We start from the raw sequence: 14,047 nt of genomic DNA on the forward strand, positions 1-14,047 counted from the left end.
GGTGCCGAGCACTGTACTGACGGTTTGTCCCCACTGTTGTTGCAGGTATGCGGCTCGGACGGACGCCGGGTGCCTTTATGAGCTTTGTGTGCAGCTGCTAGGGGAGAACCAGGATGTTCTGGCAGAGTTCAAAACGGATGAGCCCGTCACCATTGAGCAGTTCAGTGACGGTAACTGGAGCAAGGTAAGTGCAGCTGGTCTGTAGTAAAACGAAGAGGTTGTCATCTATCTTTTTTTTTTTATAACTCTGTTTATTGAGTTTTAAAGCATAACAACATAACAAGAAACATGAATCATCGGCATTCAACAAATGAGAAAGGCATAGCGTAGCAGCAACAAAGACAATATCAAAGGCAAGAGGGGCACCACAGGGCCAGGGGCCAAGGACAGTTGCATGTCAAGGCAGGCAGGTAAAGTTAATCAAGATGTTGAGTTGTATCGACCGGCGGGGCTTACTGCGCATCGAGCCATTTGCCCCATATTTTCCTGAATTTGCGGGGGCAACCCCGTGCATTGTAGATCCGGCGTTCCGAAGCCGCACACCTGTCCATGTCATTCCTCCATCGGTTCAGGCACAGTGGGTCAGCGGAACCCCATTTAGCCGCGATAAGTCTCTTGCCAGCCCCAAACGCTATTGACAGGAACATTTTCCCATGTTTTGTCAGGTCTACTTCCCCCCAGATGTCCAGAAGTACCATTTTGGGGTCCCTAGGGATTGGTGTTCCGATGGCGGCCGAGATCATATTAATACAGTCCCCCCAGAAGAGCTGTAACACTGGGCATTCCCATATCATATGGCAGAAGGTGGCGGGCTCAATTTTGCATCTGCTACATGTCCCATCATCTAGTCCCCCCATCTGGCCATCGCAGCCCGTGAGTGATACGAGCGGTGGAGAATTCTCAATTGTATTAGTCTGAGTTTATTTTCTATCCCAATTTCCCTGGGGGACATCAACGCATCTACCCAGTCCTCCGGTTCGAGTTGACCCACATCCCTTTCCCACTTCGCCTTGAGCCCATCAAGCTGCGTAGTCCCAAAAGAATTGAGGGCCTGGTAGAGAGTGGAGGTGACCTTTGAAGGGATGCCTTGGGGGAGGATATTGGTCTCAATGGGAGAGCATGGGGGTATGTCTGTCGTGTCTGGGAATTGGGCGTGGATGGCGTGGGCCAGCTGCGCATGTCAAAACCGGTCCATGGGCGTCAGACCAAACTGCACTTGCATAGTCTCGAAGTCTAGGAGGCGCACCCCTGTATTACATGTGCCAGTGTGTGAATCCCTTTTGCGTGCCAGTGAGCGAAAGCAACCATTTTCACTACTTCTGGGAGGAGTGCGTTGTGCCATATAGGTTGGGACAGTGTTGGGATTCCCTTCCAGCCGACCAGTTTGTGTGCCTCCCGCCAAGCTCGGCGGACGTGGTGAATCATCTTGGGAAGCCTCGGGAGACGGCTGTGGGTGGCATACAATGTCTGGAGTGGGGATAGCGGGGCCATAGTCTCCAGCTCGATACAGATGTGCGGTAGTGTGGGGTCTGCATGCATCCAATCGTTTACCACACCGAACTGTGTTGCAAGGTAGTATGTGCTTATGCAGGGCAAGCCGATACCCCCCTCCCAGACCGATCTTTGGAGCGTATCAAGGGCAATTCTGGATTGCTTCCCTCCCCATAATAGTGTGCGGAGATTCCTATCGATAAGTGCAAAGATTTCCTTGGAGATGGTGAATGGGGCGTTCTGGAGGACGTGGAGGAGTCTGGGGAGGGTCATCATCTTAAATAGTGCGGCTCTACCCAACAGCGACAGGGGGAGTGATTGCCAGTGGGAAGTGTCTCTGTTGAACCGCTCAAGCTAGGTTCAGTTGGGGAAACCTTTCAAGTGTCGGGTCGAGTCGTATGCCTAAATATGTGTCATCTATCTTAATGGCTAGAAACCAAGCAGACTTAATTCAATTCACCTGCTGTGTCGTGTGAGGGGTCAGCTATGTTCTCAACAGTAGTCATATTTATTGAAAGAAAATGGGTGTGGAAAAAGGTCTATCTTGCCCTAACCAAAAGAAAATGTCTCTACCTATGAAACTAACATTTTAAAAAGTTGGCCTTGTGTCCATACTCCACCTGATGCTCACACTAATATACAAAATCAAATATATATATATATAGAGAGAGAGAGAGAGAGCGAGAGAGAGAGAGAGAGAGAGAGAGAGAGAGAGAGAGAGAGAGAGAGACCTGAAGGTGTCTCCCGGGGATCTGTCATCCAAGTGGCCAGGACACGGGCATCGCTTTTGGATCCAGTTCATGGGGGTGGACCAGTGCGGGGGGATCACCTGGAGGGGGGGTCTTGCGGAGTGGGAGTGGGACACTGATGGGTGAGACGTGGTATCCCCCTTCTTTGAACACCTTTTGCTCATCCTACCACATAGGATATTCCAGAACACTGCCCCCCCTTTTCTGACACGAACACTTTCGCACAACACAAAAGACAACAGATTAACACCAGAGCCGTTTACCTGACATGTCCCAATACAAGGGTCAGGCAAAGTCAGGCAATTGATCAGAATCACTCACACCTGATGCTCCTTTTCCTTCCCCGCAGGGATAAAAGGTGGATCACGACAGCACCCTACGAGCAAGGCACACCACACGACCTGAGAGCTAACTCAGCACTGTAGTGAGAAAAGACGACGTGAGTCCAGAGGATACCAAGGGGAGAAGTGACCTTGCCCTTAACGACAGAGACCTGTGAAGCCTCAAGAGAAGGAATTGTAAGACCGCGAGCAATAGCCAGCATGTGTTGCAGCAGATGTCAATGGTACTTGGGCATCTCCTCCTCTGACAGCCAAGTCGGGGAGAGACGCATGGATCAATGGTACCGGCCTTGACTCTAAAGACAAGTAAGCAAAGCAGTTCATCACACCTGGTGAGTCGAGGGGAGAGCTGATAAAGAAAGCAAACTGTGTTGAACGAAAGTAGCAAACAGCTCATTGAACTTTGAATGAACAAAGAACTGTTGATATGAGGAAAGGGGAAAGCCAGCATAACAGAATCAACCACCACGTGGGTGTTCACTTGAGAAACGCTAGGCAATTACCCTCGTGTTCAACTACAGTAACCAGAAGGCCTTAGGAAATAGTGGAAGGGGGTCTAAGTGGTCATACGGGGGTCTTGTCAAATCCTCTGTACAGTTGAAAGTCTTTGACCGGCAGATGATTGGGAAGCAAAAGGGGAACGAATCCTGCATAGTAAAAAGAACTGTTAAAGGTTGGCAAGAGTGAACCCGGCGGAGGGATGCTAACCACAGGGGATGAAAGCTGAAGACCCATGAACTTTGTATTGACAGGAGTGAACCCGAAGGAGGGAAGCTGGCAAACGGAAAGGGGTCTGAACCCGAAGGAGGGAGATCCAGGGGTGGAAAGTCATCACCCTAACTACTGTATGAAAGAACTGTTTAATTGAATTGTCAAGTACCACTGTGAGGGGTCTGCGCCCAGAAGAGGGGGACCCAGGGGTAAAGCCATCTCCCAAATCCCTACGAGGAACAGAACATTTGTGTTTGTTGGTTAAAACTATCAGGCCCTCGAAGTCAAGAGGCTTTTTTATTTAAAAGAGACTTTAACCATCGAGGAATGCGATAGCTGGAGCGGCCCTGTTGGCTCGTGCTGGGAAAGCTCGAGTGTGTGCTGTGCTCAGGAGACCCACCTAGTCCCGTGCTGGAAATGTGGGGAAGGGAGACCCCTGGCAATCACATCCTGACTTACTATTTGTCAACAATTCTTTTTTTTATTGAAAACCCTTTCTCACACTCTTTCTATAATTAGTTGTATGGATTTGGCAATAGTTTTTTTAAAGTATAGGCCTTTTTACCTTGACAAGACCCCACAAGGACAGCCTCCTTTTTCATTTGATGGTCAACGCTTGCTCCCATCTTAGATTTAGGTTTAGTTTAGGCATTTTTCCACCCTGCATTTACAGTTTAATAAACACCCTTGAACTGTGACCACTTGTGTCTATCTTTACTGTTGCCACCATGAGTTCCTTACAATATATATATATACACAATTTCAGCAGAACCATTCTTGTCTCCAGGGTTTACCTTCCCTTCTCCTGAACTGTTTCAGGAAAAGGCCGCTGAAATACTCTGTTTCACTAAAGTTCCATTGAAGGTGATGGAAATGTCTCTTTCCTGGGTATTCCCCCTCAAGACGACAAGGCTAATATTTTTTCTACAATACGAGGTTGAAATAGATTGGAGGACAGTTTGTTATATCCTTCACGATGGCAAAGCAAAATGCTCAATTTTAACAAAAGCTTGATATAATAAAGTTCCTTCAAAACTGGTTGCAATTTTGCAGGAATTAGCCTTTTGTAATTTTTTCAGGAAGACAAAGCAAAATGTTCACTTCCAACAGAAGACTTGATATAAGAATGTTGCTTTTCAACAGAACATTGGAATTCCTGGTACACCTCCCTGTCAGCAGCTCATCTACTGAAATATTCAACTTCAACAAAGACTTACTAGAACAAAACTCTATTCCAACACAATATTGAATTTCCTGGTGTGCTCCATTGCCAGGAATATCCCCCCTTTGGTTCACACAGATCCCCTTGTGTACTCTCTTGCCAGGTATCTCTTTCCAAAAGGTTTCACTACCTGATGCTCTTATCAGGTCTCTCTGCAACATTCACATTTCTCTTAAATGTTCTCACAATTGCACCCCTTCTTTGGTACAACCTTGTTGACTTTAGTTAGCACTTTCACCAATTACCCCCACACTGGCATCTCTTGTATGAGGGTTTGTTCAAGCTCCTTCTTCTGTCAACTTCTTTTGCAATGTCTCTTGGCTCTTGGCAATGCTTGTTCCAGATTTCCCCCAACTGACATGCCAGGTCAGGAGAATTGCACAACTTCTGCCTCTTTGTTTCCTTTACAATGTTTGTTTAGCTCATAGCAATGTTGGCTCTAGGTTCCCCCAACTGATATCTCTAATCAGGAGAGCTGCACAATGCTTGTTCTCTTGTTCACTCTGCAAATCTATTTGGTTGATATTCAAAACTCTCATTTAATTGTCCATGTGATTGTCGGAACATTCCAGGGGCATCACTACCAAAGGGCCAACTCATCGGTATCTCCTGGTGTCTCTGACTCGTGGTACACTGTAGTGGCAGAGCCTTGCCTGGGATGTGTAAGAAACCTGAAGGTGTCTCCCTATCTAGTTCCCAGGGATCTGTCATCCAGGTGGCCAGGACACAGCCATCGAATTTGGATCCAGTTCCTGGGGGTGGACCTGTGCAGGAGGATCACCTGGATGGGGGGGTTCTTGGGGAGTGGGACACCGATCGGCGAGACGCGGTATGCCCCTTCTTTAAACATCTTTTCCCCATCCTACCACGTAGGATATTCCAAAACACGCCTCCCCTTTTCCGACAAGAACACTTTTGCACAGCCCGAAAGACATCTGACTAACACCAGAGCCGTTTACCTGACATGTCCCAATACAAGGGTCAGGCAATTGATCAGAATCACACAGACCTGACAGCCCTTTCCCTTCCCCACAGGGATAAAAGGTGAAGCATGAGAGTACACTACGAGCAAGGCAGACCGCACGACGTGAGAGCTAACTCAGCACGGCAGTTCAAGAGGAGGAGAAAGACAGCGCGAGTCGAGAGTATACCAAGGGGAGAAGTGACCTTGCTCTTATCGACAGAGACCCGTGAATCCTCAAGAGAAAGAATTGTAAGACTGCGGACAATAGCCAGCGTGTGTTGCAGCAGATGCCAACGGTACCCGGGCACCTCCTCCGCTGACAGCAAATCCGAGGAGAGACGCATGGGCCAATGTTACCAGCCTTGACTCTACAGACAAGAAAGCCAAGCAGTTCATCACAGCTGGTGAGTCGAGGGGAGAGCCGATAAAGAAACCAAACTGTGTTAAACGAAAGTAGCAAGTGAATAAACAAAGAACTGTTGATATAAGAAAAGGTGAAAGCCAGCAAAGCAGAATCAAACACCACGTGAGTGTTCACTCGAGAACCTCTAGGCGATTACCCTGCTATTGAACTACAGTAACCAGAAGGCCACCATGAGTTCCTTTCAGGTGTGACATCTGCAGCTTGTCAAACTCCCTTTCAGGTCCTCTGCTGGCTTCACGGTCCCTCGCCGGCTCGGTTGCTGCTTTCGGATTTGACAGCGTCATGGACAGCCTGTCTATGGTTGCTGTTTCCGTTGCTGCACTACCCTGGAGCCCTCCAGTCTCCTTTGGGTCTCTCACCACTCTGGTAAATTGGGTGGACCAGTGGTAGTCCAGGAGCACCTCTTCTCTTCAGCTGGGCTCACTCCTGCATGTCTTCCCCTCTCCGCGGCTCTGCTTCCTGCTCTGCATACTCTGCAGCCCAATCCGACTTCTCCTTCACCTTCTTCTAACTGCTAGTGATTTTCAAATTTAAATGTCCTGTGAAATGGATTGAATGCGTAACAACTAGACCGCACGTTACTCTTGGTATTGCTGTTCATGCTCATTGCCTCTTCACTCCTCTTCCTCGTCCCAGTACTAAAAGTTCTCTGGGAATTGAAGTCCAAAGTATTTTCATAAGGATTTAAGTTCTTTTGTTGAACACTTTTCTCTACATAACAATCATCATGAACATTAGATGCCAAATGAGTTTTAGAGAGGTTATGAACATCTGAAAAATGAATAAAGTTTTGTTTAACAGAAGTAGGTTTCAAGTCCCTACAATTAGAGGGTTCAGAATAAAGACAGGAGGCTATTAGACATTTTGAGGATTAGGGTTTCTTCTGCACAGCCAAGGGAAGAATACAGGGGTATGCAGGCTTTCCATCAAATTAATTTCCATTGAATCATTATCCATCGAAATTCATTCATTGACATTTTTTCCATTGAAAAGCATATTCATTGAATGAATTTCGATGGATTCCCAACTCAAACACACCTTTAAAATAGATGTATGGATGTTTGGGTTGGTAATTCAATGGGTTGAGGAAAGGGTTAATTTTGTTGGTAATTCAATGGGTTGAGGAATGGGGTTGGGGCGGATTAGGGAGAGGAGACCCCTTGAAGTTGTGGGGGGTTTGTGAGGGGTACCCCCCCAATAAACACCAAAAAATAGAGGGAGCTGTCCAGTGCTGAAATACATTATAGATTTTAGCACTGGACAAGGGTTAATTTTTGAAAATGGAGTTTGGGGGGAGTAAGGCGAGGGGATCCCTGGGATTTGGGGGGTTTGTGGGGAACCCCCACCCAATAAACACAAATTAGAGGGAGCTGTCCAGTGCTGAAATACATTATAGATTTCAGCACTGGACAAGGGTTACATTTTGAAAATGGGGGTTGGGGAAGGTTTGGGGGGTGCCCCCTATAAACAATAAACACCACAAGTTAGAGGAAGCTGGCCAGTGCTGAAATACTTTATAGATTTCAGCACTGGACAGCTCCCTGTAACGTTATAACATTATGCATGTTTCATAGACTTTCCATGCAAAAAATGTAAAGTGTTTATATAACGAAACCTTATTCGATAAAAGGGTTTCGATGCATAAACACTTTGCACTTTATGTATGGGAATTCGATGAAACATCTTTCAATGGAAATGATTCAATGGAACAAACCATCAATGGAAAAATGTTGATGGAAAGACATGTAACCGAATACAGGGTCTCCCCTGTTGGAGCCGTCACCTCCCCCTGACAGCTATCTCATCCCATGGGATCTCCCCTCAGAATACCACCCCCAGGCTCAGTATAGGGTAGCCACTGCCTTCCCCTGGCCTCATGGGAGGAGACTTTAGGCTGGGGATCAGTGATGACTCCTGCAGAGTCATCCCAGTAGCGAGCTCACAAACATAGAAGCAGTGCACCCTTTCTGTAGACATACTATCCGTTCGTGCTGTACACAGCGAGGCAGTAGCTATTTAGGTGTCCAGTAGTTTAGCATAACACTTAAATGGCCAAACATATTTGATGTCTACTTATACATTAAAATTAGTGTTTTTCTTTAAATGAGATTGGCGTTGCCAATGTATGTTTTAATGTACAAGCAGTCTTGCAGTTCACAGAATTATGCAATAGGGACTATTATGCTCATTGTGCTTTAATAGGCTCAATGTACTCCTTATTTTTTTTAAATGAAAGACAGTATGGCAGATTGCACTTCATCTTTGTTAGATACCTGAGCAGTCAACATCCCCAACATCTTCGGGACAATCTTCCATATAGTGAACCTTTCCACCTATGGTGCAACTACGCCAATATAGCACAGTACACCATTCAGGCCAACTGTATGATCGACACATTTTGCAAAAGGGGTTATCCCCTACATATGTTGAAAAGAACGGCTAAGAGTCTGGTTTACCAACCAGGAGATACTCCTTCATTCTGCAGAACAACAATCCCAGACCAACCAAGTTTGTACATGCGTTACCAACTTTTCTAGATACACTCCCAGGTTAAAACAGCTGGTGCGCAAGTACTGGACAGCATTAGATATTCCAAAACTCGCTCTCAACTACTGTTCTCCTTGAAACGGGTGACAAATGAGTGCACTCAACCTTGCATACTCCTACAAGGCCACCCAACATAGCTTGGCTATTTAGTAAACTCACTCCAGCACCTATTGGTCACCATCCATGTGGACATTGCACCGCATGTCCATTCACCCAAAAAATGCATGCAGTGATTTACAAAAGTTTGTCATGGACTATGCAACAGTTCACGACCTGCCAGACCAAAGAATTCCATATGTGTCATTGCTTGTCCTTGCGATCTGTGGTATATTGGCATGACCACACGGAACACCTGCATTCGCATTAATGAACACCGATCCAAGATCAGAACATGTCCAACACAAGATCCCATGGTTAAACATTTTCAGGAAAAAGGGCACTTTGTCAATGACCTGCGATGGTTTGTATTGGAAGTCATCTGCCCGGCATCAACAATTTTTCCACTATGTCTAAGCTACATAAATTAGAACAACTTTGGATACGTAGATTGGATACCCATAACTCTGGTCCCAATGAGACCATCTATTGGTCCCTGTTATTGTGATAGCGTGCTCCAGCCTCTCTATTTACAACTTATTTTCACCCAGTGACGCATGCAATTTGTTGGCTGTTACCTCTTTTAGTACTCGATACACCAGCAGCATGGCACTGTATACCAGCATTTACATCTTTCATGCCTTTTCCACCATCACATGTATGCTCTGTCGCACACCAACTTGTCCCTGCTGGCTTGTGCACTATCTGGCCATCGGGTGCCCACATCCATACTTCATTATAAGATGGCTGCCGCGGTTGTTACAGTTACCAACTCCTCATGGAAGAGAGACCAGTCCATTCAGACCGTGCCCTATTTTTAAGTCCACCCAGCTCCAGCAGACTTATCCCGACGAGTCCACAGTGCGATCACCAGTACACGTCTGAGAAGAGCGCGATTTGTCCGCCGGCAGCGCCTTTGCACATGCACTGCAAGGAAAGCCCCATTCAGTGCACTGCAAACGCAACAGCAGTTGTTGCGAGTGTAGCCAGGGACTACTTAAACCTGCATGTTTATGGCTACACGCGGCAACAGGTCTGTTGGAAGCACCCACTAGAGCCGCAATATCCTCTTAGACAAGATGTATTTCTGCACGCATGTTGCTTGCGGACACTGGGCCCCACTTATACCCACAGTGAGGGCCACAGGATCACCTGGTGTTGTTTGTTCCAACGCTTGGGCAGTGTCCCTTACGGTTATGTTCAGCTATACACTTTTGGTTCTCCATCTGAGTGTGTTACATGTCACGAGGAGCCTTTTCTACCCTCATTCATTCATATATTTCACTACCGTGAACCCAGGCATCCCCGCCAGGTGACATGTAGTCAGCACTTGTCACACTGTTATTCTCTTTTGCCCCACAGGAGATCTACCTGATTTACCACTGGAGGCAGTGCTGGTATTTCGACTGTATATGGTGGGACGGTACTCTGATTCAGACCATTGCCACCCACTTTCTAAAATGAATTCTATGAGCGAAGACCTGTGGTTCAGGTACTTGATTCCGCTAGTGCCTGGAAAAGTTGAGATATTTAGGAATATGGTTGACTAAGGAGGTCAGATTTATGATGGATGAAAACCTGATACACCAGACAACGAACTTGAAAATGGATTTAGCAAGATGGTCCAAATTGAAATTGCCCCTTTGGGGGAAGGTCAATGCTATCAAGATGACTTCTGCTCCACGTATTAACTATGTACCGAGTATGCTACCTCTTCACGTAAAGAAACAAGCATTGGCAATGCCAAAGGTTTTGGCGTTTACTAAAGTTATTTGCATTTTGCATTTATAGGTACCAGGGTGTAAGCAGGAGGGTTCAAAGTTTTAAAGGAGTATGCGATAAGGGGCGCGGGTGTGCAAGAGAATGAGAAGAAAGCAAAACAGAGCAATAGCCCAATATGAAATATGAAGGATGCACGAGGCAAAAGCAGAACATATGAGATTACACAGTGCCAGGTATAACAACCAATCATTCATGTCAAACTGCAAGCAAAATCTAGTAAGCGTCTTCAGCGAGGGACACAATAAGGACGATAGGACACTGAGGGGCCTGCTGGCATGATACAGTTTATCGATTGCCAAGCCAGCCACGAGAGAGGAAGCAGATTGATGTTCAGACCACAGCACATATGGTGAAGGTATGCAAAGAAAAAGGGAAACTTGTCTCTGGCTCTGCCACCCAAACACTCTATTTTAGTCCTACTGGCTGCTTCTCCTGTCAAAGCAATAAATACAATTGGCAGCAAAACAGTACATGCACCAACAAAGCCAATAGTTTGAGGCTTTCAATGGTGAAAAGCTATTCTGTGTTCAGACATACCTAGTGAGAGAACTAGGTTCATCTCTATGTGGACATGCAGTATGTTCTTCGGTTCCAGCAGTATGACCCACAAACAACTAATGCACCTCAATCATGCCCTGCTATTTTGATACACTGAAAAAGGGCTCTGCCGATGTACCTAAGCCAGTAGCATTGCTGGACTTAAACCAAGTCACAGCTTGTCCAGAACATATCCACCCTGCCCTGCAGCACCTCTTGCTATTCGATTAATGGTACTCACAAACCTTTCTGCAGCAATGCACTGCAATCCTAACCTGCACCACCTCCTGCAATTCCATTACTGGAATCCGCGCACATCTGTCTGTCCCAAAGCACACTATGCTGACTTCCATTGCATTGTAGGGAGCCAGAGTCCTCTCTGTCAAGGTGCTTTAATCCTTTCCTGCAGAATCTCTTGCTATTCTAGTACTGTCGAACTGGGCCAATGCATATTTACTCTGCAAAGCACCTTAGACCCAACCTGCAGCACCCCCTGCTATTTCATTACTGCTCCCCACCCACAGCTCTGTCAATGCACTTGAATCCTATAATCAAATACTGGGACCGACATTCAACTCAACCAGTGTACCTCAATCCTATCTTGCATCACCCACTGCTTTTTCAGTAATTGAGCCACATGTGCTGCTGGTAGAGTTCAGGGACAGAGCAAAGTGGTTCAAATTATACCAAAACTCCAGGCGTAATAGATCACCAAGAGGTGAGTGTGGGCTGAGGGTCTTTTTATACCCGCCATCCACTGTCTACAGTTATGGATCCTCCCCTACTGTGTATTCTAGGGACAACACTGCCCAGGAGGTTAAAGGGAGCACCCCATGTTAACTGTATGGTGTCAGCGTATCACCCCCGATATCTGCTAAAGAGAGGGTGAACTAGTTTACCAGCTTAAGGAAAGCAGATGGTATCCCTGAGTGAGCTGGTGCAGTGGTGTGTTGTGGCAAAGGACAAGGGGCCACCTTTACCAGGCACGACCTGAAGGAAGAGCGTAAGTGCAAAAGACCCGAGGGGAGGAAGGGCAGAAGAGGAGGGTCTAGTAGAGCCTGGGAAAGGGTAGTTGTAATAGGAGAATAAAGGGAAATGGTTCATGATTCTGTGGCTCTGGTGTTTATTTACGATGAGCTGCATGTGAGAAAGGTGAACATGGCTGCAGGGCTGCAGCCACAACAGGACCAAGTGCCCATATGGGAAGAGTGGCTGGAGGAATTCAGAGACTATATGAAAGCACTGGTGGAGGCTGATCCCACTGCGCTCCTGGGAGTATTCACAAACTTAGCCAGAGAGAGGTCAAGGGAATTGTAAAGACGATACCACCACAGGAGAGAGCGACGTACGCGACGGCCATCAGATTGCAAAAGATGACTGTGCACTGTGACTTTGCAAACTTCACAGGTGAGGAGGCAATACGTCTTTGGGTAATAGAAGGGCGCAACTCACCCGTATTTCATAAGCATCTTCTGAAGGAGCCCCTCTCGCTTGCAGAGGTCCTGGAGCTGGCACACGTCCATGAAAATGTGGACACTCAAGCAACAGAGATGGAGGAGCCAAAGGAGAGAGGGTTGGTAGCTATGATACACACGCATCTGCCAAAGGGGCCACAAGGACAACTCTGCCTCGAGAGAACATTGCGATACCCCACCCCACAGTCAGGCGGAGGAGAAAGCATGTGCTACAGGTATAGGATGCGATTCCTTCACAGGGGACCCTGTCCGGCAATAAGACATCAGTGCGCCAAATGCGGTAGAAACCATCACTTTGAACTGGTGTGTAGAGAAGGGATCCCTTTCCCACCAAAAGAGAAACAAAAACCTCATAGCGATTGGGGGAGACCAAAGAGAGATTTCCTCGAGTGGTAACACATAAGAGGGGAAGACCCGCCAGACGGAGAATACCGAGGACATCCCTATGAACCAAGGAGACAAATTAGTAGACGAGACAGGATGGCACTAAAGGGGAAGCCCTGCTTGACAGGGGATGTCGTCAGCACCACTCCACCCAGGCCTGGGATGAACAGAGAGGAGATAGCTCGATGATAAGTAGGGGGGAGGTGTTATGGCAAAGGACAAGGGGCCACCTTTACCAGGCACGACCTTAAGGGAAGAGCGGAAGTGCCCAGGACCCGAGAGCAGGAAGGGAGCAGGAGGGGCTAGTAGAGCCCGGGAAAGGGCAGTTGTGACAGGAGAATAAAGGGAAACGGTTGATGACTCTGAGGCTCTGGCGTTGTTATTTACTATGAGCTGCATGCGAGAAAGGTGAACATGGCTGCGGGGCCAGTGCTGTATGAAACACATGGTGCTTACCCCGTGTTTTGTATGGACAGACCTACCCATGGCATGACAGCCCCCATGAATGAGTTGCGCAGAAGAGGGAAGCACGTTCTATGTATACCTTTAAAAATGAATAGGGAGGACGTTCGTGTCACTCACTGTGTTGCTGTATGTGTTATGTAGTCCTGAATTTTCTTAAGATAAGTTGTGTTGGTTGCCTGTTCCGTGCAAACTGATTTATCTCGATTTATGGACGGTAGGAGAACCTGCAAGCAGAACTTGAAGCTGAACTTAAGTGGTGAGAGTAAGAATACGTGGCTGAAATTAAGTTACCAGTGGCCAAAGGGTAAAAAAAAGAAAGTAGTAGACCTATGCCACCCCAACGACCACCTTACCCTGAATACAAACCCCACCGCGCCTCTATTCCACTGCCACCATTGTTTTATAACTGTACTACCAAGTTTGAAAGAAACACATTGGAAGGAAGTGCACCTTAAATAAACTACCACCACTACTTTAAATCACTGTTGACCCACAGCATGCAGCTTATGCACCCTGCACTTTCTAATCACCTAGCATTAACACATCTTAAGGGATACGCCAAAGGCTATAACCACCCCCCATACATCACACACACTGCCTTGCCTGCAGTACTGCACACTACATGTGTTTAAATGCTGAAGATACACGTTGATTATTGTGTGCAGTGGATTGCTATGCAGCAGCTTGGGAATCTGCAGTACGCCCTTAGCAGGCTACTCAAATAAAAACAAGCATGCCAGTGTCTGCAAGATGGCGCAGTGTTGTATAATGATGCACAGGAGACTTTGCAGTGGCTCGTTGAATCCCTTTATTGTGGTTCTGTTATCAACTTGTCAAATACATCATACACAATTGTCCG

General features: G+C 46.9%; 1 protein-coding gene across 3 annotated transcripts in view; it reads left to right on the top strand.

Moving 5' to 3' along the window:
• FBXO2 (F-box protein 2) overlaps window positions 1-14,047 on the top strand; it is a 323,859-nt gene that overhangs the window by 236,158 nt on the left and 73,654 nt on the right. For all 3 annotated transcript variants that reach the window (XM_069609926.1, XM_069609927.1, XM_069609928.1), the window contains exon 5: window positions 46-184. In XM_069609926.1, the coding sequence (XP_069466027.1) occupies window positions 46-184 (139 nt within the window). The remainder of the gene's footprint in view (window positions 1-45; window positions 185-14,047) is intronic.

This window comes from Ambystoma mexicanum, chromosome 8 (assembly GCF_040938575.1).
Source record: "Ambystoma mexicanum isolate Mex_15411 chromosome 8, UKY_AmexF1_1, whole genome shotgun sequence".
Classification (NCBI taxonomy): domain Eukaryota; kingdom Metazoa; phylum Chordata; class Amphibia; order Caudata; family Ambystomatidae; genus Ambystoma; species Ambystoma mexicanum.